Source organism: Rattus norvegicus, chromosome 9 (assembly GCF_036323735.1).
Source record: "Rattus norvegicus strain BN/NHsdMcwi chromosome 9, GRCr8, whole genome shotgun sequence".
Taxonomy (NCBI): domain Eukaryota; kingdom Metazoa; phylum Chordata; class Mammalia; order Rodentia; family Muridae; genus Rattus; species Rattus norvegicus.
Genome location: NC_086027.1, coordinates 71,982,528 through 72,008,798, shown reverse-complemented (window position 1 = coordinate 72,008,798; position 26,271 = coordinate 71,982,528). Strand labels below are relative to the sequence as shown.

The window sequence follows — 26,271 nt, the reverse complement described above, 5'->3', positions numbered from 1 at the left end:
ACATTACTTTGAGAGAAGACAAAAGCCATCTCTTTACAATTGATTCGCTGAAGCCTCAGCTCCTCAGATACCAAAACCACAAAATCTTAACTCTAACACATGAAAACAGAAGTACGAATCCATACAACATAAACGAGCACTGAATTAAAGACAATACCGTGACCTCTAAGTCTCTGTAGTGCCAATTTACAGACTGGCCACCAGATACAGAACTTGGACCTGCCATAGAGAAAAATCATTATTAGCCTGAAAGAAAAAAGTAAGCTGCCACTGTCACCCTCATGGAAAAAGTTAACACGGAAAACAATAATATCGTAAAACCTGTGTCTTGTAAAGCTTTCTTTCCATCAGAAGGTGCAGAGCCATTCCCCACCACGGAGCACATGACCTTGCTTCTGTTTCTTCCCTGCTTTTCCTCAAGTATGGACTTTTTCCAGAGATGAGAGGTAGAAATTTGTACTTTCTCCGGAGCCGGTGCACTTCTCCTCTTGGCACCTCTCTCCTCTGCCTCCAAGATGGTAGGAAAGTTGTCGTTTCTGAGGGCAGAGAAACTGCTGTGTGGTGTTATGTCCTCGCAGCGCCTGTAGTAGTGCTGTAGGAGGCTGCTGCCTCTTCTAGTGCAGGCGGGCAGCCCTGCCTTCTTGGCTGGAGAGTATATTCAGGGATTTCCCCTTAATGATCACCGACCCTGGGAGCACTTTTTAGTTTCCAAAATAAAAATATGACCCTCACCCCGCTTGTTAGACAGGGAAAGAGTCTTGCTGAAGCCCAGGGAGGGAGCAGTATCAGCCGAGCTTCCTAGTTCACTGCCAGCACCTCTCTGATCTGTCAGCCTAGCCGAGGGAGAGGGGGGGTGGGGGGGGAGGAAGGAGGAAAAAAAAATTAAAAAAAAAAAAAAGCAGCTGAAAGGTAAGCAGAGGCGGCCCCAGGCCCGGCCCACATCCCCGGGCTCCCGTAGGGCGGCGGGCTGGGCCGCGCAAGCAGGGCGGGCGGCGAGCGCGCTTACGTGAGGCCGGGGATTCGCCGGCCCACGCCAGGCCGCGGGCGGAGAATGAAAGGGTGAGTGGGGCCGGCGCTGGGGTGGCCGGGAATGGGGCACCGGGGGCCTTGGGGACGCCCGCGGGCAGCGACGGCGGGGGTTCCGGCGGCGGACTGAGCGCGGGGAGCAGTGCGGCCTGCGCGGGCCGGGCCCCGGGAGTGCTGCGGAAGGGGGGCGCCTTAGGCCTCGGGCCCCGCGGCGGCCGCGCCCTGCCCCCGCGCCACAGGCCTCCCGCGCCCCTGGGGTCCCCCGGGGCCTCGGGGCGGGCTGGCGGGCTGCATCCTGCGCTGGCCCCAGGCTCTCCCGCGGGACGGAAGGCCGGGCAGCGGGGACCGGGGCGGCGGGGCCTTGGAGTAGGGACTGTACGGCAGTACCCCGTCCCCGGGCATCGCGCTGACGGGGCCCCCGGATTCCGGTAACTGTTGGGTTTATTTATCCCCGCTCCGCGGCGCTTCGGGCGGCCTGGCCGGGGCGGGGCGGGCGGCCTGGCAGGCGTGGGGTGGAGGGGCGGCGAGGAGTCAGGTGCAGCCGCGGCCCGGAAAGTTTCCTTTTAGGCCCGAATTGGGGGCTGCCTTCTCTCTGGGGAGCCCCGGTCCTAGCGCCCGGGGCCCCCGAGGGCGTGGGGGAGAGCACTCGGCTGGCTCGAAACTCTTTGCCAGTTCCTGTCCGTTCAAGGTACTCCGCCCCTGCACCCCTCGCCCGCGCCCCACCCCACTCCCCGCGGTCCCCGACGGGGTTGCCAACTCCAGCCCATTCCCCAAGAGCTCCGGGGCCCCGGGAGAAGCCTTCTCTTCCGGTTTGGAAAAGTTTTCAAGGGATTTTTCTTAGCTTTATTAGCGACTGGGCGTTCGGGGGCGGGAAAGGCTGGAGGTAAATTCAGGTGCTGTTTCTATTGCAAAGTCTGTGTCCATCGGCCTCCCCTCCTTTTTTTCTCTTTTAAAAACCCGGTACCCTACCAAAGAGCCGTGGGGGGTGCTACTTGTGCCTTTATTACCCCCACCTTTTCTCCCGGACTCCTTTGGGTCCCCAGTCCACCTCTCTGGACAGCTCCGGCAGGAAGGTAGGAAGTAGAGAGCAGAGAGCAAACTGTCAGGGAGAGAGGGGCAGGACCAGGCAGGCTTCTGGAGCAGTCCCCTGCCCTCAGTTGTAGGACTTTACCCCTCTTAGTTGGTCACTTGTCCGGTTAAAACCGACTCAGAAACTGAAGCCATGGGGGAGACCACGGCTGACAGACGGTGCAGAGCGTTCAAAATTGGGAGGAAGGAACTGGAGGGCTGGGCGGCTTGTGAAGTAAGGTGTACCTGCAGTTTAAGGAGCAATGACTGATTTGTTCTGATACTATTTGGATTTATGTGGTGTCCTTAGGTGTCACTCTAGAATAGAAACCATGGCGTTTTATGGAAACTTAAAGTTATATTGCTACAGCTGGGGGGCTCTGTGGAGGAGCCCTGTGAACTAAACATAGTTTGGCTTTGGCCTACCCTGTAAACGAACTCAATTTTTGGTTCTGTTTTGGTGCCATCAGCCCTGAAACTTTTTTTCTCTTCTTTTTCTTTCGTGTAGTAAACTTAAGTTTCCAAATCAAGGATTTCTTTCTTTTCGAGGATAGGCTGTTTTTCAAGGCTACAACTGACCACCTGGGTGTTGTTTTATGTTGAAATTGCAATGTATCTGGCCCCTCCACTCCCAGCCCTAGTGTGGGCATGTGTGGAGAGTTCATTTGACTTCTTTTATTAGTTCTTTTTTTTTTTTTTTCTTTTTTTTTTTTTTCGGAGCTGGGGACCGAACCCAGGGCCTTGTGCTTTATTAGTTCTTATTTTAACTCCACACTTCTCTCAGAGCTTGGGGCTGTGTGTGTGTTTGTGTGTCTGTGTGTGTGCATGCATGCATGCACACGCTGGTGCTCATGTGCCTTGCTTAGTTGCAGGTTGGAGGTGTGGTTGGCAGAGGTGGTCCAGTCTACAGGGCAGTTAGTGAAAAGCTGCTTGTCAGTTGCAGAGCAACCGGGTAATGCGTGACTTGGTCGGCACTGGCTTCTGTCAGGCATCACACTGAGACTCCTTACACGGTTCTTACCAAGAATCCCTTGCTTTTTGTCTGGCTAAAATAGAGCTCTGTTTTTAGATATCCAGTCATTTAGAATTGTTCCTAAGAAAGTCTTGATATTTGAAGATGGTATGGATTTGGTATCAAAATGCAAATTACTTGTAATGGTTGTTTTATCATTATTGATTTATTGAAATTGCTTATTGACTAGGGTGTTTTCATGTATGTGTGTAGCAAAAACCCTATTTCTGTTATCACTGTCCCTTATTCTTAGAGCAAACTGCATAGAAAAATCATTCTAAGTCCCCTTTCCGAGCATATTTTAAAAGTTGAAAGAAATCTTGATATTTTGTAATATGTTTAATGCTTATCATCAACTTCATTTTCTTGGAGTTTCAAAGTCGTATTTGTAAAAGTACTGAAAGCTTTATGATTTTTTCCCCCATCCTGTCCCAAAATGTTTAATTCTGTGCTGTAATACACTTGGGGGCTATTTTATTCTTGAAGAAATGGTAGATTTGATATTTTAAAATTTAATTTCAAATTAATAAGAGACTTTATGAGAACATAGAGAATTAGTTTTAAATTGAAAGAGAATGTCTTTTCCACTATGAGTTGTTTTGTTTTAAAAGTAGATGTTTAGCCTGGCAGAGGTGGCACACATCTTTAATCCCAGCACTCAGGAGGCAGAGGCAGAAGCAGAAGGTGGATCTCAGAGTTCAAGGCCAGCCTTACAGAGAGAGTTATAAGACAGCTAGGACTCCACAAAGAAATCCTGTCTCAGGAAAAGAAAAGAAAAAGTAGATGTTCATTTATATGTCTGAAATAATCAGCTCTTTTCTGAAAGATTTTATAAAGAAATTTGTGTATCCTATCTCTGCTGTTCTTTTTCCAGAAAGTTATATTGGTGTTATTTAAATTTTTATTTGTATGTGTGTGTGAGAGAGTGTGAGTGTGTGTGTGTGAGAGAGTGTGAGTGTGTGTGAGAGTGTATGTGTGTATATGTGTGTGTGGGTGTATGTGTGTGTATGTGTAGGTGTGAGTGTATGTGTGTATGTATGGGTGTGTGTGTGTGTGTGTGTGTGTGTGTGTGTGTGTGGTGTTTTTGCCTGAAGGTGTGTACGTCTGTGCACCTTGTGGGTGTTATGCCTGAGAAGGCCAGAAGAGGTGTCAGATCCTCTGGAACTGGAGTTCCAGATACTTTGAGCAGACACAATGGTGCTGAGACCAAACCCTGGGCCCTTTGATGAGCAGCAAATGCTCTTGATTTCTGAGTCCTCTGTGTGGTCCTATTGCTGCTAATTTGAAAGGATTGAAAATTTTAGTTTAGATAGACTTAAATAATTTGAAGTCTTAGCACTTCAATAAATTCATCCTTCCCTAAGATCTTCTAGGCTCAGCTGAGTTTCTAGGTCTGCAACAGGGTTTGGGATACCGGAAAACCTGGCCATCTGCATCTGAAGACAGCTTCTTCCCACACCTGGTAACTTGTAGCAGTAGGTGAGACTGACTGGGGGCAGCACTGGATGGAATCTAGGGTGAATACAGCTCTGTTCTCAAAGCACAGCCACTTCCACTGCATCATCAGCTGTGGCTGTATCCAGAGGCCTCTGGGTAAAGGCTGACTTTAGACAGTACGCCTGGCCATTTGAGAATCAGGAGAAACAAGTTAAAATGTTAGGCCTCCTGCTTTTCTGTCCTTGATTCAAGGTGACAGACTGCTTGGTAATTGTTTTGCACTTATGTGATATCTATCTATCTATCTATCTATCTATCTATCTATCTATCTATCTATCTAGTTAGATAGTTAAGAGGAAGGGTCTGTTTTGGAGGCAGGGTCTCACAGCCTGGAAGTCCTTTGGTTAGGCTAGCCTTTGATTTACAGTGATCTCCCCACTCGTGCCTTCTGAGTGCTGGCCTTATGGATAGGTACTACAATTCTCAGTTGTGAGTTTTACTCTGAAACCGCATTCTTAGCCAGGGGTGCAGTGGATGCCTGTAGGCAAGGGCTAGAGAAGTGAGAGCAGAGGATCTCAAATCTAAGGCCAGCCTGGCTATCTAATAGAATGACCCTGCTACTCCCCGCCCCCAGTCCCGCTCAGGAAAACCCACAACTCTCAGTGAACTCTTGCTGTCATGTACATGGTTGGATCGGGCTTTGGGTTGGGCTCTGATTCCCTTTCCTCTGTATTTTTGGTTTCTTTGTCAGGAAACAAAAATAAAATTCTTTGCTATAGGATTAGTGATTTTTCTATCCTATGTTCTATAGTAACACCATCTAAGTAACACCTTGTTTGATTGTTGTTTTTCTTACTAAAATATATATTCCTAGTGTGTTTGGGGAATTGACCTATCCATCCCACCCAGGGTGATAGCATTTTAGTGCCTTTCTATTTTTATCTGAGTATGTGTGCAGCACAAACAGAAGCTTGGAAACTGAGGAAGGGATGACTTGTGGGCTTTCAGATGGTTAACGTTTGGGCTTTAGAATTAAATTGGTCTTTAATCTTAGTGATGTGACTGACACCTTAGAATTAAAATCGGTCTTTTAAAGATGTTACTGTATTTTATTTACGTAGATGTGTGTGTCTGTGTATGCCACAGCATATATGTAAGGGGTCAGAGGACATCTGGTGGGAGTCAAGTTTTCTAATTTCGCCAGATGGGTCCCAGGAACTGAACTCAGGTTGTCAGAATTGACAGAAAGCACCTTTATCCACTGAACCATTTGGCAGCCCCTAAAACTTACCTTACCTTTCAAAAGAAAAATAAATCTTAAAAGATTTTCTTTTGCTTAGTGTGGTGGCACATGCCTTTAGTCCCAGCACTCAAGAAGCAGAGGCAGGAGTATCTTGGTGAATTTCAAGCCAGCCTGGTCTACTATTTAGTGAGTTCCAGAGCTTAATAGGGAGAGCTTATCTAAAATAGTAATACTAATATTTATGATTTATATTTATAGATAATTTATACATTATTTTTTTTATCATTATTTTAAGAGACAGGCTGGAGAGATGGCTCAGCAGTTCCGAGCATTTGTTGCTCTTTTAGGTAACTAGAATTTGGTTCCTAGCACCACAGTGGTGGCTCATAAGCTGCCTGAGACTTTAGCTCCAGATGATCTGATACCCTCCGGACTGGAGCAGCAGCATGCACACATTCATACACCCACACATAGATACAGTCTTGTCCACACAATAAAAATAAAAAAGTAAGGCACTGGAGAGATGGCTAACAGTGTGAGCTGCTCTCCTAGAAGACCCAAATTCTGTTCCCAGCTCCTGCATGACTGCAACTCTAGACCCTGAGGATCAGACACTACCTTCAAGTGCACATACCCACACATACTCTCATGATTTGAAATAAAAGGCTATTGATTTTATTAATCTTAGCTGCAAGTTAGGACTGGTGGCTCAAGTCTGTAGTCGGAGAACTTGGGAGGCTGCATCAGGAATACTGAGAGTTCAGGGTCAGCCCAAGCTGCAGAGTGAGTTCAAACCAGCCTGGGCCAGTGTGAGACTCGTCTCAAAGAAACAAATATTCTGTGTGCCAGTGAAGTGGGCGCCCGTCTTACCTGCCCTGTAGAATGACTGTGGAAATGAGGCTGTGTCCTTTCAGAATGGTAAGTTTGCTTTGTTCCTTTAATTTTCTGTTTCCTTTTTTTGGTGGCACCAAGTTTTGAACCCAGGGCCTTGTGAGTGCTTTGAATTTGACATCCTCTGTGTCTGTGCCCCTTAAGAATAGGGTTAATTTTGTGGCTTTGAAGGCCTGGGTAGCTTGTGGCCACGGTAGGCAGACTCTGGAGTGGCCTGAGAAGATGACAGGAGTCTTTGAGGAGGTGTTCGTTCACTCCTCTAGCAGGTCAGCTGCCTTTGTTCCTAGCCTGATCACACACACACACACACACACACACACACACACACACACACACACACACAGCTTTACTTGTTTTGGTTTAAAAACAGAGTCTGCAGCAGTAAATATGACTGAGTGGAGATTTTAGGTCTGTAATGTTACTTTTGGGTCACAGGTACAGGTTATTGAACCCAGGGCCTCTAGCTGTATGTCTAGGTAGTCGCCCTCCCTCTACCCTTCCCCATCTCCACCCTAGTTTGGTGGAGGAGAAAACTGAGCATATTTTACTGCCTAGAATGATAAGAAGTGGGTTAACCTGGAGGTTTCTTCTGCTCTGGCAGGGAGGCCTTTCAAGGGCTTTCTTTGCACGGGTCTTTCTGCCCTAAGCTAATGGGAGGAGTTAGGTATTTCAGGAGGTGGGGCCTGCAACTATGAAGAAGTGCCTAGGGACAATAAATAGAGTGTTCTCTGTTGCAGATTGTGGTTCTGTGTGGCCTTGGAGCGAGGGAATGTGGGATAGTGCAGACTTGTTTCTCTGCTGGTAAGGAATTTGGGTCTCTGTGAATCTTGAAAGTGACCTGGAAGGTCTTTGGCCAAATACATTTACTTAAAATAGAGTGGGTCAAGAGTCATAGTTGTACAGAGTAGGTGGAGAAAAGGAGGGTGAGACTGGATGGCCAGTGAGGCATCCCCAGGACACATGGAAGAGGGTTGGAGCTGAGGTGGCTGAGAACCCCACAGCAGAAGGTGGCAGAGGCTGTTTAGAGGGTCAGCTGGCCTCAGGGTGGCTAAGTGGAGTGCAGCTGGGTGAGAGACATGCTCTGAGGGCAGCCAAAACGGAAGGAAGAGGTAGATCTGACCGTAGTGAATCTCAGGAAATGAACATGGATTTGTGTACGTGACAGTCTGTACATTGGTTTGGAAATCTGGATACAAATGAAAAGTAAGATAAAAGTAAGATAACTCTCTAGAAATACCTTGTGTGACTCAGACCTTTGTGTGTGTAACTTAGTGATTTTATAGATGAAACAGATCATAAAATAACTTGGTCTTGAATGCTTATTTAGAACTTTCAACTAGCTGCTGACTTGAAAATATTTTGTGAGAAATTTTATAGTCTGAAAACTTGAAAAGTCTTGGAAGTAGGGCTTGATTTCAATTTTTAATTTCTTTGTGTGTGTGTTGAGAGAGGGTTCATATAGCTGGATGGTCTTGAACTTGTAGTCAGCATCCCACCCAGCTTCTGGTTTTTGTTTTTTGTTTTTTGGTTTTTTTTTGTTTGTTTGTTTGTTTGTTTTGTTTCCTTTTCCTTTTGTTGAGACAGTATCTTACACTAGTTCTAGCTGGCCTAAGTGAGTTCGCAGACTCGAATTCACAACAATCCTCCTGCCTCAACCTCCCTAGTGTTGAGAATAGTATAGGAGTAACAGCCACCACACCTGTGAGGTCTGCTTTTTTTTTTTTTTTTTTTTTTTAACCTCGGTAACTTGCAGAAACTTGTTTGCCTTGGAGCCCTTAGAAGAGCAAAGTTTGCTGAAGTCTGCCTGTGGTCCACTTCTGCCCCACCTTAGACCTTTCTTTCATCATGTGCCGCTATAAAGTGAAATGAAAAGAAGCTTGGCCAGCGTTGCAGTCTGAGTGTGGAGGCAGCATTGCAAGTCTGAGTGGGGAGGCAGCATTGCAGTCTGAGTGTGGAGGCAGCATTGTAGTCTGAGTGTGGAGGCCAGCGTTGCAGTCTGAGTGTGGAGGCAAGGGCTGGGAGGCCAGGACAAAAGAAAGTGGTCCAGAATGTCAGATGCTCCAGAGAACTCACGTAGGAAGAGTGGATGGATTCAGTAACTGAAGAAGCTTTGGTTTCAGAGTCTTAGAACAAGAGAATCTGAGTTTAGCCACAGCTTAATTTTTCTCCTTAGTGGTCTTGCAGTGTACGATTTCTGCAATAATTGTGACCTGGGCAGGGGTTCAGGAAGCATTTGTTGTAAAGAATTATTAACTGCAGCTGATGACTTCTAACCAAATCAGTCTGCGAATGTGTTTGTCTGTGTGTGTGTGTGTGTGTGTGTGTGTGTGTGTGTGTGTACAAGCACACATGCATAGGAATTACTGGAGAGTCTAATCTAGACCGTGTGTGCTAGTGAAGAAACGATGCCCCTGGAACCAAACATTGTTCCAATAGGGTTTTGTTTGTTTGTTTGTTTGTTTTGTTTTTGCTTTTTGAGACAGGGCCTCATTATGTAGCCCTGGCTGTCCTGGAACTTACCATGTAGTCAGACCAGCCTCCCATTCACAAATGCACCTGCTTCTGCTTCTCAAATGCTGGGGTTAAAAGGCATGTGTCACCAAGCCTGGCTTCTGCTAGTGTTTTCTCTCAGAAGGAAATCAATATCTTAGTGCTCTTTACAAAGCTAGACATTTTTTGGATGTAGATTTTAAATGTGGAGCATAGGAGAAACTTGTCAGAGTGTTCTGTAACTTCAGCCCCAAGGAGGTTGGAGGGTGGGCATTAGTGGAGAACTACACCCGACCATTAGGAAACTGCCAGCAACTGGGAGAGGGCAGCCCTGTAGATTGGAGATGAAAATGATAATACTAATAAACTATTGCTTACTGCTTCTAGTAGTAGCTAATGTTAAGTGTTAATTTAACTATGTGCTGGACACCGTGCTAAATACGTGTTCTTGAACTACCTAATTTAATTCAGCTAAGCAACTCAGTGAGGTACATACAGTTATCTTCCCTTTACAGATGAGAAAATTGACCAGATTTGAGCCCCATCCCTGATTCCTCCCAGAGGCAATGAGTAATCTCTCCGCTGCATAAACTACCCTTAACCCTTTCAAATAAACCAGGTAAGGGCACTTAATTTAAATTCATATTGGGCGTTTATTTGTACACCTGCCTTTTGAGGAGTCTTGGGGTTTTGGCATGTGTTTGATTATGACTTTTATTTTTGGGAGATAGGTTTCTCTTTTAGTCTTAGCTGTTGATATATTTTCATCTGCAGTCAAGCTTTATTACATTTTATATTAATGTAGGGTGTTGTGGTTATGAATTAGTATAGTCTATTTAGCTACTTTGCTTTTTTCTTGATCAAATTACACTCAAATTCACTTTAGAAAGACCAAGTAAAAGAAAACCTGATAGCTTAAAGTCTGTAAGTGGAGACTGTAATTTTAGCAGTGGTCACTCTTGGATAATATTGTTGCCGTCTGCATAGAGTTTGTTAGAAAACAGACATCCCAGGAGTTTACATTCATTCTGAGTTAGAATAGCTGTGCATTGTTAGGTCTGTGCTTTAAAGGTGGTAGAATATAAAATTACAGTGGCGGTCCGAGATGCTGGGGAGTGATGTGAACACTGAAGCAGGTGTGCTAAAAGAACAGTAGTGACAGGGAGAAGCTCCACATGGAGGGGACACAGTGGTCCAAAAAGAAGAGTGCTCAGATCTTGGTTAGTGTTTTGTGGTGCTTTCCCTAAAAGGTTGTCTTCTTCCTTGTGGCCAGTGTCTCTTTCCTCCATGTTGTCAAGAAAGAAACTAACAGTGAGTTATTTTGCAATTAATTTTAGACTATAGCTTCAAGGAGGACTTTTATGTTGTTTTGAGACGGTCCTACATATAGCCCTGGCCGGCCAGGAACCCAGCTGTGTAGACTTTGAACTTGGTTGACCTTTGAACTTGAGACCCTCCTGCCTCTCTCTCCTGAGTGCTGGGATCAAAAGTGTGTACTACCATGTCTGCCCCTGCCCCCAGCCTTTTTAGGAAGTTTATTTTTGTCTTGTATTAAACAGTAGAGCTTAGTTTTAGCCTTTTGCCATCATGGATTAGAAAATCTAATAGCATTTATGTCCCCACAACCCCCAACCCTCGTGTGATGCTGGATTTGAACTCAGGGCTCTGAATAACTCAAGCAAACCAATGTATAACCCCAATCCTTCAAAAAGTTTGAGGCTTCCAGTTTACATAGCTTTCTCTTGGTATTTGACTATGGCTGTAGGAAGTCATGCAAACTTTGAAGTACCAGTGTTTTTAAGAACTATTTAAGGCCCAGGAGTATAGGTCTAGCATAGATGAGGACCTGGACTCAAACCTCAGACACCAAAGAGGGGCTATTTAATGATTGCAGCATATGTTACATACACACTTTGAGTAGACAGCATGGAATTGAGAGCCACTGCTGAAGATGTGACCAGCAGGTAGGAGCAGTAGGAGTATTCTTGCAGAGGAGCGAGTTTGGCTGTCAATGTGACGTTGGGTGGCTTACACCTGCCCATAACTCTAGCTACAGCAGCTCCACAGACACCCGTACTCACACGTGAAGCATAATTAAAGGGCACCACATAGAAGAGAATGGGAAGACCTGGTCAATTATTCTGTGCAGATGAAGCTGTCTGTTCTGGGTCTTGGTGAGCACAGAGTTGTAACAGCCCACCCCAAGTATGTAGTTCTTTTGAACATATCTCATGATGGGTTAATAATCCTCTAAAGGAAGAAGGTATGCTTCTTACTGTTAGAGCCACTGTAGCTACTGGAGAAGTGATCTTTTCATGGGAGCTTAGGAAATCAGTTCTTGACATTGAGTCTAAAAGCATGAGAAGTTCTTTAGTAACATGTTGATTAAATATAAAATTAGAAAGCAGGACCTCAAGCCTGGCCAGATAGCTAAGAGGGAGAAGGCATTTGCTGCTAAGCCTGATAAACTGAGCTTCATACCCAGACCCCATATAGAGGTCAGAAGAAGAGAACTGACATACAAGGAGACACACACACACACACACACGCACGCACGCACGCACGCACGCACGCACGCACGCACAGACAAAGACACAGAAAGACAGAGACAGAGAGACAGGCATGATGTCACACACTGAGGTCCCAGCACTTGAGAAGTAGACAGAGGAAGATTAGAAGTTCAAGATCATCCTTGATTACATAGAGACTTCCAGGCAATATTGGGCTGTGATCTTCTCTTAAAAAGTAAAGCAAAACAAAGCAAGAAAATTTTAGAAAATAGGTATTTATTATAAAAGTAATTATATTGTAAACAAATTACATGATAAATATTTTATTATTTTGATTGTTATTATGGGGTATTAAAATACTTTTTTAAGGTATATTTGTTTGTGTGTGTGGTCCTGGGGATTGATTGAATTCAGGCTTGGCAGCAGCAAGTACTTTACCTTCTGAGCCAATTCACTGTTCTCATTAATGTGTATTTTACTACACAGAATATTTTTTTTTTTTTCTTTTTCTTTTTTTTTTCGGAGGTGGGGACCGAACCCAGGGCCTTGCTAGGGCCTTGCTCCTGCTAGGCAAGCGCTCCAGAATATTTTTATTAAGTGGAACTTTGCTGTGTATACTAGGGTGACCTCAAACTCCTAGAGATTTACCTGCCTCTGTCTCTCAAGTGTCAGGATTAAAAAAGCATGAGCTACTGCACCCAGCCTTCCATACAGGATTTTTTTTGTTGATTTTTTATTTATTTATTTTTTTGAGATAGGGCTCACTAACTGTAACTGGCCTAGAACTTGTTATGTACATCAGGCAGTACTCAGAACTCATACAGGTTGTCTACCTCTGGGTTAAGCATTTGCCTATACAGAATTTTCTAAAGTTATTTAGAAATAACTTTGACCATGGTAGTACACCTAAATCTATGTTCCCCTCCTCTAAAGCAACTGAAGAAACAAAAGGAACTCAGTGTATACTGACTGCACAGCATCACAGCCAGGAACTCAGTGTATACTGACTGCACAGCATCACAGCCAGGAACTCAGTGTATACTGACTGCACAGCATCACAGCCAGGAACTCAGTGTATACTGACTGCACAGCATCACAGCCAGGAACTCGGTGTATACTGACTGCACAGCATCACAGCCAGGAACTCGGTGTATACTGACTGCACAGCATCACAGCCAGGAACTCGGTGTATACTGACTGCACAGCATCACAGCCAGGAACTCAGTGTATACTGACTGCACAGCATCACAGCCAGGAACTTGGTGTATACTGACTGCACAGCATCACAGCCAGGAACGCAGTGTGGATGAGTGGTCGCAAGTGTAGTGACCTCGAGAGGATGTCCGAGTAACCACCTCTTCAGCACAGTAAGGGGAGTGGCTCTCCACTGGTACAGCCTGAAGACAGAGCCAGCAGACCCGTGCTTGCAATGGCTGAGTGGTCTGTGTGGTGGGCTTTCAGGCTGGTGGAGAAGGTGGAGCTTAGTTGTAAACTGGAGCTCTTCCATTTTGTAAGACGGGATGGAGGAGAAACTGGTGGCAAGGAGTTGACAGTTGATTATTTCTGTCAACTGAAGAAACATAAAGCCTAACTTTCCTTCCCCTGCCTCTGCCATGTGGGTGCTGTGGAACTAGCTAGCTAGCCTCAAGGGAAGAGTTTTTGTGATGAACACTTCCAGAAACAGCAGAAAGGTGGAAAGTGTTTCAGTAGCTCTCTGTGGTAGGAGGTGGAGGTGAGATGTTGCTCTTCCAAAAATGGAGAAAAGATGGGATAAAAAAGCTCAAGAACTAATATTAAGACAAAAGGCCTTAAAGATGGGCTGGTGTCTGAGAGGTCAAAATAAGAATCTCCCCATTGTACAAATGAAAAATCACTTTTCTGTAATTGTCCTTTCAAGATAGGGTCTCCATGTAGCCATGGCTTTCTTGGAACTCACTTTGTAAACCAGGCTGGTCACAAACTCATAGATATCTGCCTGCCTCTGCCTCTCAAAGTACTGGAACTAAAGCTTTGGATACCTGGATATCTGGTTATGAAGGTCTCTTTCAAAGCAGTGGATGACGGGGACAAACAAAGAAAAGTAGAGAGCCAAGTGTAGTGGCTCACCTGGTAATGCTAGCACTTGAGAGGCTGAGGCAGGAGGATTACATGAGTGTGAAGCCACTACTCTGGCCTATACAGTTTAAGGTCGACTCAGATGGAGGATGATAGATGGTAACCTGAAGTAGAAATTTAAAGGTTTTTTAAAAGTCAGTTGTGTTGAATGGCGTTTTGCTGGGACAAACATGTGAAAGAACATTTTGATGAAGTGGATGGAGGAAAAAGGCTAAGACAGACTCGTGAAGGAATTATGAAAAGATGTTCTGCTAAAACAAACATGTAAAAGGACATGTGATGAAAGATTCTTTGGTAACGACACATGGTGAGACAAAACCCATAAGGAACACCTGATGTTTGGAGGGAGAATAAATAGAACTCAAAAGACAGTGAGGACAGTGATGGAGGCTGAGCTTGGCATGCTTACATAACTATACAATGCTTGTTGGTCTCATGTCTTCACTGATCTTCGCTTTGCTGAGAGAAGCACAGCTCAGAACATCTCCCCTTATATCCCTCCTGGTCCCTCCTGCTGACTGCCCAGGCTGAGGCCTGTGACTCTGCTAGGTAGTGCCACCACTGCTGATTCATGTTTGCTGTCCCAACTCTACCACACTGGACTGCTGGTGAATTTGTGAAGTATTGGCAAGTGGATTGAGCTGCTGCTGCTGACTTGTAAACCAAACTGCCAATAATTTCCAGACAACACGATGAGAATTGCTCCAAACAACCATTTCTCAACAGGTCCACTTCCTTCATATCCTTTCTTTCCCACTACCTCTGGTGCATGGTGGACTAGAAGGGAGGGTAAAGCATTTAAGAACCATCATTAAAAATAAGCTTTAAGGGCTAGGAGAGATGGCTCAGTGGTTAAGAGCACTGACTGTGCTTCCAGAGTTTCTGAGTTCAATTCCCAGCAACCACATAGTGGCTCACAACCATCTGTAATGAGATCTGATGCCCTCTTCTGGTGTGTCTGAAGACAGCTACAGTGTGCTCATATATAATAAATAAATAAATCTTTAAAAAAATAAGCTTTAAAAAAATTAAAGTTACAGGGACCCTAGAAACCTAGCTCATTAATACGTGAAGGTGTCAGTAGAACAAACAAGGTAGAAAAACTTCAAAAACAAAACAAAACAAAAAGGTTTTTTGAAGGCTGGAGATCTGACTCAGTAGTTCAGAGTACTTGTTGCCAGTACTCTGGTTCAGTTCCCAGCACCCACATAGTGTTTCACGGTCATAGTCACCTGTAACTTAAGTTTCATCAGATCTGACCCCTCCTCTGACCCCTGTCAGCATGCACATGTTACACAAATACACATGCAGGTGAGACATTCATATACATAAATAATAAATCTAAAAGAAGTTGTTTTTTCTTGAGACAAGGTCTTGCTCACTATGTAGCACAGACGGGCTTTGACTTTTAGCCATCCTGCTTTCCCTGATGCTGGAAATACAGGTCTGAGCTACCACACCTGGCTAGGAAGGAAGTGGGGTGTGGTGGCTCAGGCCTGCTTATTTTCTCTTTGTGCTGTGTGCATGTAGGCGTACACAGTCATGTGTACACACTCACGTGAGTGAACGCAGGTGCATGCTCTGCTCTGGGTGCATATGTGACCACAGGATGACTCTGGTGTAGGTCCTCACCTTCTGCCTAATTTGAGATAGGGTCTCTTCTTTCTTTTGCTTGTTTTTTGTTTGCATTTTCTTTCCTGCTGCCCTTGCCAGGATAGCTGACTTGAGAGTTTCAAGGAACCTTTCTATCTCTGCCTCCTATCTCCTGTTAGGAGTGCTGTGACTACAGATGTTTGCTACTGCATGTGGATTTTCGTGGATTCTGGGTTTCAAACTCAGGTCTTCAGATTTAGGTAGTAGGTGCTTTAACCATCATCTTGACCATGTAAATGACTTTGCCAGAGCAGAACTTGCCAGAGCCTGCTCTTTCCCCTGCAGTATGAGTTCCAGGGGTGGAGCTCATGTGCTTAGGTTTAGTGACTAGTGTGTTTACCCACTGAGCCATCTTGACAGCCCCAAGGGCAACTTTTTAAGAAAATGGTAGACTAGACTTGAATTAATTTGAGAAATTGGGTGATGGATGAATGGCACAGAATGTGAGAATTCAAGTCATTTGTAGATTTGCTTTCAGATTCCTGTCTTAAGTACCCAGACTTTTAGGGCAAGTAGAATTTGTTTGTTTTGAGACAGTATCTCTTGTGTACCAAGCTAGTCTGTAACTGACTATATAACCGAGAATGCTCTTGAACTTCAGATCCTCCCACCTCCGCTTGTGAGTGCTAGGAATACAGGTATGCACCAGCGGGGCACACACGCACACACACACACACACACACACACACACACACACACACACACACACAGAGAGAGAGAGAGAGAGAGAGAGAGAGAGATAGATAGATACACTTTGCTAGGGATTGACTCCACAGCCTTCTTCTTGGACAACCATTCTCATTCCACTCTGGAGCAAGCTTGCTGGTTGTCTGTCTGTCTCTCTCCCTCCCTTCTCTGTCTGTCTGTGTCTGTCTCTGTCTCTGTCTCTGTCTCTGTCTCTCTCTCTCTCTCTCTCTCTCTCTCTCTCTCTTTCTTTCTTTCTTTCTTCCTTCCTTCCTTCCTTTCTTTCTTTCTTTCTGAGGTCTCTTGGTACCCATCAGTGGGGCTCTGGATTTCTGAGGCCTAGAGGATACTGTGGCCCCAGCTTCCTATCGATGTGGCCCAGCCCTGACTCCGTGGAGCGTTCGAGCTTCCTGGGCTGCATCCATTCTAGAAGCAACAAAAGTTACTTTAGATCAGTTTGTCTGTCTTTCATCCTAATAAGGTGAAAGAGACAGCTCTTGTGTCTGCTCTACACTTGTGCATGACTAGGTCTGTCAGTGCATGTGTTTTATTGCTACACTAACAGTTTGGATTTGCTTTGTCTTTGTGAAGTCTGAGACCCTGACTCTGCAAATTAGATTCATTTTATTGTTATAGTGTACGGTGCCTTATGATCCGCGTTTTATCTTCCTGTGTAGTGAATGTTCTTTCCCGAGGAGCGTATAGCATCTCTTGTTCTCTGGCAGATGGAAAGACAGTTCCTGCATGCCATACAGTTAATATTTGTGAATAGCTTATCACATGTTAACCATGCTCCTTAGCTCATCCCTGTGTTACCACTGGGCCCTCAGAACCTAGTGATGATACTTCTCCTGTTACCCTGTTTTGTGGATGAGAAATCTGAGATCCTGAGAGGTTAAATGTTCAAGACACAGTAAGTGCAGGTTTTGGACTCGAACATTGATTTGTTCTGGTGCAGTCATTTGTGTATTACCCTGTCATTCGTGTGAGGAATTTCTGTGTAGTCAGCTCCTCCTTCACTCTGCGCTTTCTTACCTCTTCTAGCTTGGGTTCTTGTAGAGCCAGGAACTAACTCCAGCCTTGCACATGCTGAGCATCTCCCACCCCGGGCCACACTGGCAACAACAGAGTTTGTTTCCTTTTTCTTTTAAGACAAGATCTCATGGCCTTGAACTTCTCCCATGTCCTTATTCACTGTGCTGATTTTAGGCCTAGGTCTAAAAGTCTTACCATGCACATTTTTATGTAGTGCTGGGATTAAATCCTGGGTTTTGTGTGAACTCTGCCACCTGAGCTACATCTTCAGCCACACTCGAGTTCTTTTTTTTCCTAGGTAGGGGATTTCTCCATGTAGTCCTAGCTAGCTGTCCTGGACTCACTTTATAGACCATGCTGGTCTTGAACTCACAGCCATCTGTATGTCTCTGCCCCCCAAGTACTAGGATTAAAGGCATGAGCATTATTTTTTTAAGATTTATTTACTTATTATATATAAGCACACTGTAGCTGTTTTCAGACACACCAGAAGAGGGCATCAGATCCCATTACAGATGGTTGTGAGCCACCATGTGGTTGCTGGGAATTGAACTCAGGACCTCTGGAAGAGCAGTCAGTGCTCTTAATCTCTCCAGCCCCATATTCATGTTTTTAAAGGAAAAGATAAAGCTGAAGTCCAAGCTGTCATCCACCATCTAGGTGACTTTGAAAGCGTTGATGAGACTTGGATCTCATGAATTACATTCAGCCCGTTGGTATAGACTGCAGTGTTATGTAAGTGCTACATTTGGTCTTCCTGTGTGTCCTAGTATAGCAGATACTACGTCATTTCACTTTTCCTTTTCTTAGGGAGTATTGGGTTAGAAGATCCAAACCATGCTTAGTCCTTGTGTTTGGCTGTTGAGGAACATTGAACTGATGGATGTAAATGTGGCTGACTAACTCAGACTTGTCTCAAGGAGTTCAGGTCTGCATGGGATGGTTTTGGCACACAGAATGTTAGAAAAGCAGTGGCAGTGCATTATTTTACGTGTGTGTGTGTGTGTGTGTGTGTGTGTGTGTGTGTGTGTTCTCACAAGAGTGCCATGGCGTGTGTGTGGACATCAGAGGATCACTTTCAGGAGCTGGTTCTCTCCTCCCACCCTGTGGATCCTTGTGATTGAACTGAGATTGCCAGGCTTGGTGGCAGACTTTGATCAGAGTCAACTTCCCAGCCCAGAAATAACATCTTTTAAAAAACAGATTTTGTTCTGTTTTATGTGCACATATGTGTATGTATGTGTATATTTTAATTTTTCTTTTAGGCATGTGTGGTATATGTGGATATATATATGTGTGTGTGTGTGTGTGTGTGTGTGTGTGTGTGAGAATTCATGCATGCCTCAGTGTACAAGCCTAAGGCTGATGTTAGGAGCCTTCCTCAGTTGATTTCCCCTTATATATCAAGGCAGGGTCTTAGGTACACTACTAGTCTCACTAGCCAGTTTTCCTAGGGATCCCCCTGTCTGCCATTCAGGCATAGGGATTACGGTGGGTCCTCACATTCACCTGGTATTTTATTTTATGAGTTCTGACAGCTGAACTTTTGTCCTCATGTTTCTATAGCAAGTGCCAATGAGCCAAATCCCCAGCCCGTTTTTTCTTTTTTTCTTTTGTTTTTTTATTTTTGTTTTAATTAATACTTATGTAGTCTATGCTGGCCTGGAACTCCTACTCTTCTGGCCTCTACTTCACAAGAACTGGCATTTTACAGATGAATACCGTCACATCTGACTTATTTATTTTATCATTGTCTATGTGTGTGATGTGTGTGGGCATGTTTGCTACAGGGTGCACATGGAGGTCCGAACAATAGGAAGGAGTCAGTGAATCACCGCCACACTTGCTTGTGTGGGTCCCAAGGACAGAGCGTAGGTAACCAGGCTTGCACTGTGGTGCTTTGCCCACCAAGGCCATCTCACCACGGCCTGCTCTCTCTTCCTCCTCCTTTTCCTTTATTTTTACTGCATTTATTTATTTTGTGTGTGTGCTTGTGTATACATATACACCATGGGTGCCTTTACCTGAAACTAACTTGTTTCTTTATAAATATGCTCTTCCTGTTCACCCCTGGATGACATGGCTAGAAATCTATGTAGAACAGGCTGGCCTTGAATTAGACATAACCCTCCTGCTTCGTTTGTCTTTCCAAATGCTGGGATTATAGGTGTGTGATACCATAACCAACTCTGTTTTGTATTTCGTACAAACTTTTTTTTAACAAATTGCTAAATATTTTGTCAATGAGACAAAAAATGTAGTGCTTTGTAAGAAGCTATTTTTTGAAAATTTGTATTTGTTTGTTTTACGTGTATGGGTATTTTGACTGCATGTGTGCCTGTACACCACATGGGTGCCTAGTGCCCTCAGAGGCCTTGGGACTGTAGTTACAGATCATTGTACGTTCTGGGGATTGAACCCACATTCTCTGGGAAAACGGCCAGTGTTCTTAACTGCTGAGCCATCTATTCAGCTCCTACTCTTTCCCCCCTCACTTTGAGACTGAGTCTTACTTAGTGCAGGCTAGCTCAAACTTCCCTCCCAAGTGCTGGGGTTATAGGCGTTGACCTTGTGGAAATAACTTGATAGAAGAGGCTGTAGCTTTGAGGCACTCTGAGCTAGTTACAGAGTGAATGTGATTTGGTCCAATTTTGGAGAGTGAGATAACACATTTTATAATTTCCCCTTTTCCTGTTGGAACTTATCCTTGGAATATTAGATTCGAATCAGTCTATGATATTAGGAAGGGTGACATGGAGATACTTTATGTTCTGGTTGAGCTGGTTTTGTTTATGTCTGTGTTAATGAGGCCTTTGATATTTTGTAGACAATCTGCTTCTTCTTGATTGATCAGCATTCCAAACTGTGGTACCCCTGGGCTCTCTTCACATTGCTGTGGTGCAGAAGATTTAAAATCAGGTATGGCTGAGAGGCCACAAGCCCCTCAGTGAAATTCTCCATTGAGTCTACCGCACACTCTGATTTGTTTATCATCTGGGTTTCTTTTTTGTGGTGGCCTTTTAGCTGATGTTCACAAGGAATAGAGTCACGTGATGTATGAAGGGAAACATATACACTTCTCTGAGGTTGACAATAAGCCCTTGTGCTCATATAGCCCCAAACTGTGCAAGCAGCGGCGACTCAACGGCTACGCTTTCTGTATCAGACACGTTCTGGAAGACAAGACTGCCCCCTTCAAGCAATGTGAATATGTGGCCAAGTATAACAGCCAGCGCTGCACCAACCCCATTCCCAAGTCAGAGGATCGCAGGTAAGAGCTGCATCAGATCATACCATTCCTTGTCCGTTCTCTCCCTTTTCTCTCTCTGATACTGTTTCTTTTCAGTGGGTTAAATTTTAGTGTTAATTCCTGGGGCTGTTCCAAAAAACCTTGGAGTATTTCTGGGCTTAAGGGCTTAAGAAAGCAGTTTCTTTTAAGTAAAACAGGATGTTTAGGGGGCATTTTAAAGTATGTTTAGGTATTTTCTTCTTCTTTTGTTTTTCTTTTTTTTTTTCTTTTTTTTGGAGCTGGGGACCGAACCCAGGGCCTTGCGCTTGCTAGGCAAGCGCTCTACCACTGAGCTAAATCCCAACCCTGGCATTGTTTTCTTATGTGACCTTTTATGGTTAAAAAGAATCCCACTTACATTATGCTTATGAAACTGTATTTTCACTTTTTAAAAAAGAACTTAATTATCCTCTTTATATTTTTCTTGCATTTTCATATTTCATTTAGCAAATTGTTTTTAGTGAGAAAAAAAGCTAATCCTTTCTAGTTTACAGGTCACCAAATAATGTCACAGACTGTCAGGGAGCAGAGGTGCTGCAGAGCTTAGATGTCATTTGATCAGTGCGAGGAGGGAGGTCACTTGGTCAGTGCGAAGAGGGAGCTCATTCATGAGCTGGCTCTGTCCACACAGCAAACATTCCCCACGGGTGGTCGATCACACTAAAGGGGAGCACTTGGTGCCTTACCAAAGCGCTCCACAGTTGCAGGTGTGTGCAGCTCCCTCCCGGATGGGGGTGCATTACAGAACCACTCTAGCATTATTAAAAGTTCTCTGAGACAGCACTGCCCTGAACATTCTGCCTCAGGCCTGAGAGACTCTTTGCTCTCCTCTTGGTATACCTCTCCTGTTCTTCATATGCTGTCTGTCTGCATCCCTTGACCAAGGGAGATGTACCACAGGTGGCCACATACAGTATGTGGAAATTTCTAGTGCAGATACTGACCACAGAGTTAAGCCTAGGGTTCAAGACTTTAAAAAGCAGTCTGCAACCTGAGTGGAGGAGTGTCCAGCTCACCACACTTTGATGAGCCAGGCCTGAGCCAACTGTGGAAATGGGGCAGGTTCTAGGACAGCTGTGGTCTCTGCCGGAGCAGGGTGTGTCAAGGCGTTTGTCTGAGAAAGAGCAATTATGGGCATCACACCTTCCATTAACGATCTTAGGCTTCTTTGCTTTGTGTCTTAGCAAATGAACGCTTTTCCACCTCAGTGGAAGTCAGACTCAAGTCTTTTTCTTCTCCTTGTCCATTCCCCTGCAGTGGCAATGGAGAACTCCTCAGGGTGCAAGTCGAGGTAGAGCAGGGTAAAGGGTTTGGCTTTGGGATACCTTTCCTGGGGTCATTACTACAGAATAATGATGAAAATCTGGCGCAGGTGGTGGTGCTGGAGTCATCCTGAAAGGAAGCAAGAGACCCACTTTGAGTTACAGGAATTCCCTGGAGGTCAGAATAGGCAGGGCATCAGCCACAATGTCCGGAAGCAGCCAGGCTTCACTTAGAGTCAGGCTGGCTCCTTAGGAGAGCGCTGCAGTTACAGAAAGTAAGGCTGGAAGGGGCGTGGACAACCTGGGACTTTATAAGCTGCACTGCAGAGTTGCCCTTTGTGGCTGCGGGTGCTTAATGATCGCCCTGCCTGGCTCCGGGACTGCAGCTAGACTCTGCCCACCCCTCCTCGCTAGCTGTAGTTTTACTTTAAGGGCAGACTTTTGTCACTAGGATATTTGAATTTATACTTTAAAAACATTGTGCTGTTTTTTTTTTCTTTTCTTTACATTGTGCTATTTTCAAATTTATATTCCATTATTTAGTTGCTGCTGCTGCTGCTGCTTCTTCTTCTTCTCTTCTTCTTCTTCTTCTTCTTCTTCTTCTTCTTCTTCTTCTTCTTCTTCTTCTTCTTCTTCTTCTTCTTCTTCTTCTTCTTCTTCTTCCTCTTCTTCTTCTTCTTCTTCTCTTCTTCTTCTTCTTCTTCTTCTTCTTCTTCTCTTCTTCTTCTTTTCTTCTTCTTCTCTTCCTCCTCCTCTTCCTCCTACTTCTTCTTCTTCCTCCTCCTCCTCTTCTTCCTCTTCCTCCTTTCTCCTCCTCCTCCTCCTCTTCTTCCTCCGCCTCTTCTTTCTCTTCCTCCTCCTCCTCTTCTTCCTCCTCTTCTTCCTCCTCCTCCTCTTCCTCCTCCTCCTCTTCTTCCTCTTCCTCCTCTTTCTCCTCCTCCTCTTCCTCTTCTTCCTCCTCCTCTTCTTTCTCTTCCTCTTCCTCCTCTTCTTCCTCCTCTTCTTCTTCCTCCTCCTCTTCCTCCGCCTCCTCTTCTTCCTCTTCCTCCTCTTTCTCCTCTTCCTCTTCTTCCTCCTCCTCTTCTTTCTCTTCCTCCTCCTCCTCTTCTTCCTCCTCTTCTTCTTTCTCCTCCTCTTCCTCCTCCTCTTCTTCCTCCTCCTCTTCCTCCTCTTCCTCCTCCTCTTCTTCTTTTGTTTTTTTGTTTTTTTTTTGGAGACAGTGTTCCTGAGTAGCCCTGGCTGTCCTGGAACTCACTCTGTAGAGAAGGCTGACTCAAAACAAAGATTCTCCTGTCTCTGCCTCCCGACCTAGCACTGGAGTTAGAGGTGTACACTACCACCTGGCTCATTGTGCTATTTTTTAAGAAATGAGTTGTACTTGGTTATCTTTTATGTTTGTAGGAAAAATACTTTCGTATATAGTTTCTTCATACTTCTTTTCATTCTCTAGATCAGTGGGTTTTTTTTTTTTTAAAGATTTATTTATTTATGTGTATACAGTGTTCTGCCTGCACGTATGCCTGCAAGGCAGAAGAGGGCACCGGATCTCATAACAGATGGCTGTGAGCTACCAAGCGGTTGCTGAGAATTGAATTCAGAACCTTTGGAAGAGCAGTCAGTGCTCTTAACCTCTGAGCTATCACCCCAGCCCACAATGGTCATTCTTGAACACAGCTTTAGGTACTATGTAAGGGTAGGAAATTGGAACTGTTTTAACACACACCCTCCTTCTGCATGTTTGTCCACATTCTTTAAGCATATGTCAACCTGCATAAACTGGCCAGAAAAGAATGGTGCATTCTTTATGTTGAGTATTCTTCAGTTTTAGTGTGAAATGAATGATTTCTGTCGGTAGAGAGCCTACCAAAATGAGCACACAGACAGGGGATTTGGGGTTTTTCTTGTAGATTTCTGGTGAGCACATGTGGCTCCGATTACAATGCCTGAAAGTCAGAACCATGCCTAGAGGAGTGGAGCAAGGAAGAAAATGTTAACCTCAGGTGTGCAAGGGACCTGTGCATCGACACTCAGCGAGCGCTTGGTTTTTGGGACTGAGGGGTAATCCCTACCTCTGCCTGTGATGGGGCTGCTTCGCTTGGTCACTTGGCTGCATTGCTGCAGGGCCCTCACTTGGGTTTTCACACACGGCACCCCTGGGCCGCCTTTCTCCTGAGCCACAGCAGCTGCCGTCCTAAGATCTGAGGAGTTTCTGAAGCATCTGTTTCACCTGTCTGACTCTTTTCTTTTTTGAAGAACAAGAAAAGAAGGGAAAGGGGTTTTGCCTCTCTATATTGAGAGAAGTACTAAGTATACATTCTAATTCAAAACTATCCCATGACTGCGTAACTGCAAAAGACTTTTGCTGTTTGTTGTTGAAATATTTAATCATGACCTGGGGTTTCTACACCACTTACACCATTTAGTTCCCAGATATAAAAACACACATGGCCTTTTATATTTACAATAAGCCTTAAAATGGTACAAATCTGGGCAGCTGCCTACCCTCCATGCTGTTAGAATCTACTTCCCTATCTGTAACCCCGAGTTATTACTGTGTTTCATCTGGGCTGCTCTTAACTCCAATTGGCCCCAGGGCCACGTTTTTCTTTATTCCTTTCTCCCTCTGCTTTCTTCCCCTCGTGGGTCCTCGCCAACCCCAAGCTCCCAAAACCCAACCCCCCCCCCGCCTATGTCTGTTCTACCCAGCAGTTGGCATCTTTATTTACCAATCAGAAATAACTTGGGAGCACGGTCACTTAGCATTTTACGTGTGGACTCTCTCAGCTGTGGGGCAACCATTAAAATACAAGTAGCATCAGGCCAATCCACTAAAGTTGGTAGTGCTATTTGCAAATAAGTTAAATTAGAATTAGAAAGAGGTTAATATTCATGTTGTTTCAAGAAATCCAGGTTGAATTCATGTAATAATATGTTTAAATTTCTATATAAATGTTACTAGCTAAATCATAATTATTTAGAAAAGTTAATCATTTAAAAATAAGAATTCATTTTTGTTAATACAATTACTCTTTGAACACTGAAGAATTTGAGGTGATCTTATTTACTGTCCTACAAAACAACAAGCTTTAGTTGACAGAGTTGGCTAGGTGTGTTAACTCATTCCAACAGTCCCAGTCCTCAGGAAGGTGAAACAGCATAGGCTATGCACAGCCTTCGCTTACTCTAGCCACTGGGTGAGCACTATCCCAGCTGCAACCTGCTTGCTTAAAATCCCTCTCTCTAGAGGCTGTTGACATGGCTCTGCTAGTGAAGGCGCTGAGGACCTGGGGTCAGTCCCTGGGAAATCACATGGTGGAAGGAAAAAAACAACTACACACACACACACACACACACACACACACACACAGGACCATACAGCAAGCTGACAATAAGCACTTGAGCTGCTTTTCTTTTCTTTCTTTCTTTTTTTTTTAAAGGCTTATTTATTTATGTGAGTACATGAGTACACTGTTGCTGTCTTCATGCACACCAGAAGAGGGCATCAGATCCCATCCCAGATGGTTACGAGCCATCATGTGGTTGCTGGGAATTGAACTCAGGACCTCTGGAAGAGCAGTCGGTGCTCTTAACCACTGAGCTATCTCTCCAGCCTCAAGCTGCTTTTCTTAGAAAGGGGAAATTCTTCCTAATTGAACTAGAACATTTTCTTAGTTCTGCATGGCATTTAACATAAATATATAAATAAGAATTTGTCACTTTGTCTGAGGGAAGGATTAATTGATTAGGAATTTGTGAGCTGCCTAGCATTAGTGTTGGGAATCCAAACTCTGGTCTTCATGATTGAGTAGCAAGCATTCTTCACCACCAAGCCATCTCTCTAACCTTGACTTCTAACTTAGAATACACAATTCTACCTTACTGTTCTTCGGTGAGAAACTAATCTTTTCATCAAATGCTGAAAACCATTTGTTTTGTTGTTTTTCGATGTTGGATACTGAACCCAGACCTTTGCTCTACCAGTGAGCCACCCATCCTCCTAGCCCTTTCTTTTTTTTTCTTTTTTTCTTTTTTTTTTTTTTTTTTTTTTCAGAGCTGGGGACCAAACCCAGGGCCTTGTGCTCGCTAGGCAAGCGCTCTACCACTGAGCTAAATCCCCAACCCCCTCCTAGGCCCCCCCCTTTTTTTTTTGAGTTAAAACCATCCCTGTATAACCTAGGCTGGCCTCAAACTTGTTATCCTCCTGGCTTGATATTCTGAGTAGCTGGAATTATGTGTGTGCCACTGTATGTGACTACTATGTTTTCCTCTTGGATTATTGTGTTTTGATCCTATGTTTCAAGTAGCCCAGATTGGGCTTGAACTCCCTGTATAGAGGAAGGTGACTGAATTCCTGATCCTCTTGCCTTTACCCTCCAAGTGCTGGGGTTCAAGGTTGCTGCACATACCTAATACTGCTGCTGCTGCTGCTGCTGCTGCTGCTGCTGCTTCTCCCCCTCCCTGTCCTCCTCCTCCTTCCTTCCTTCCTTTCTTCTCCTTCTCTTCTTAGTTATTAGTTTTTCCTTACTGCCCTCAGCTTAAGATTCTCTTTTGTTTAA

At 44.6% G+C, this 26,271-nt stretch overlaps 1 protein-coding gene across 11 annotated transcripts in view; it reads left to right on the top strand.

Moving 5' to 3' along the window:
* The first annotated feature begins 919 nt into the window (after positions 1-919).
* Ino80d (INO80 complex subunit D) overlaps positions 920-26,271 on the top strand; it is a 66,939-nt gene continuing 41,587 nt past the window's right edge. The window contains exons 1-4 of one of the 11 annotated variants that reach the window (XM_006245023.3): positions 921-1,059; positions 9,683-9,786; positions 19,992-20,083; positions 20,189-20,435. In XM_006245023.3, the coding sequence (XP_006245085.1) occupies positions 20,218-20,435 (218 nt within the window). In that variant the 5' untranslated portion in view covers positions 921-1,059; positions 9,683-9,786; positions 19,992-20,083; positions 20,189-20,217. The other 10 variants (XM_039083645.1, XM_006245026.4, XM_006245029.4 and 7 more) reach the window with 10 other exon arrangements.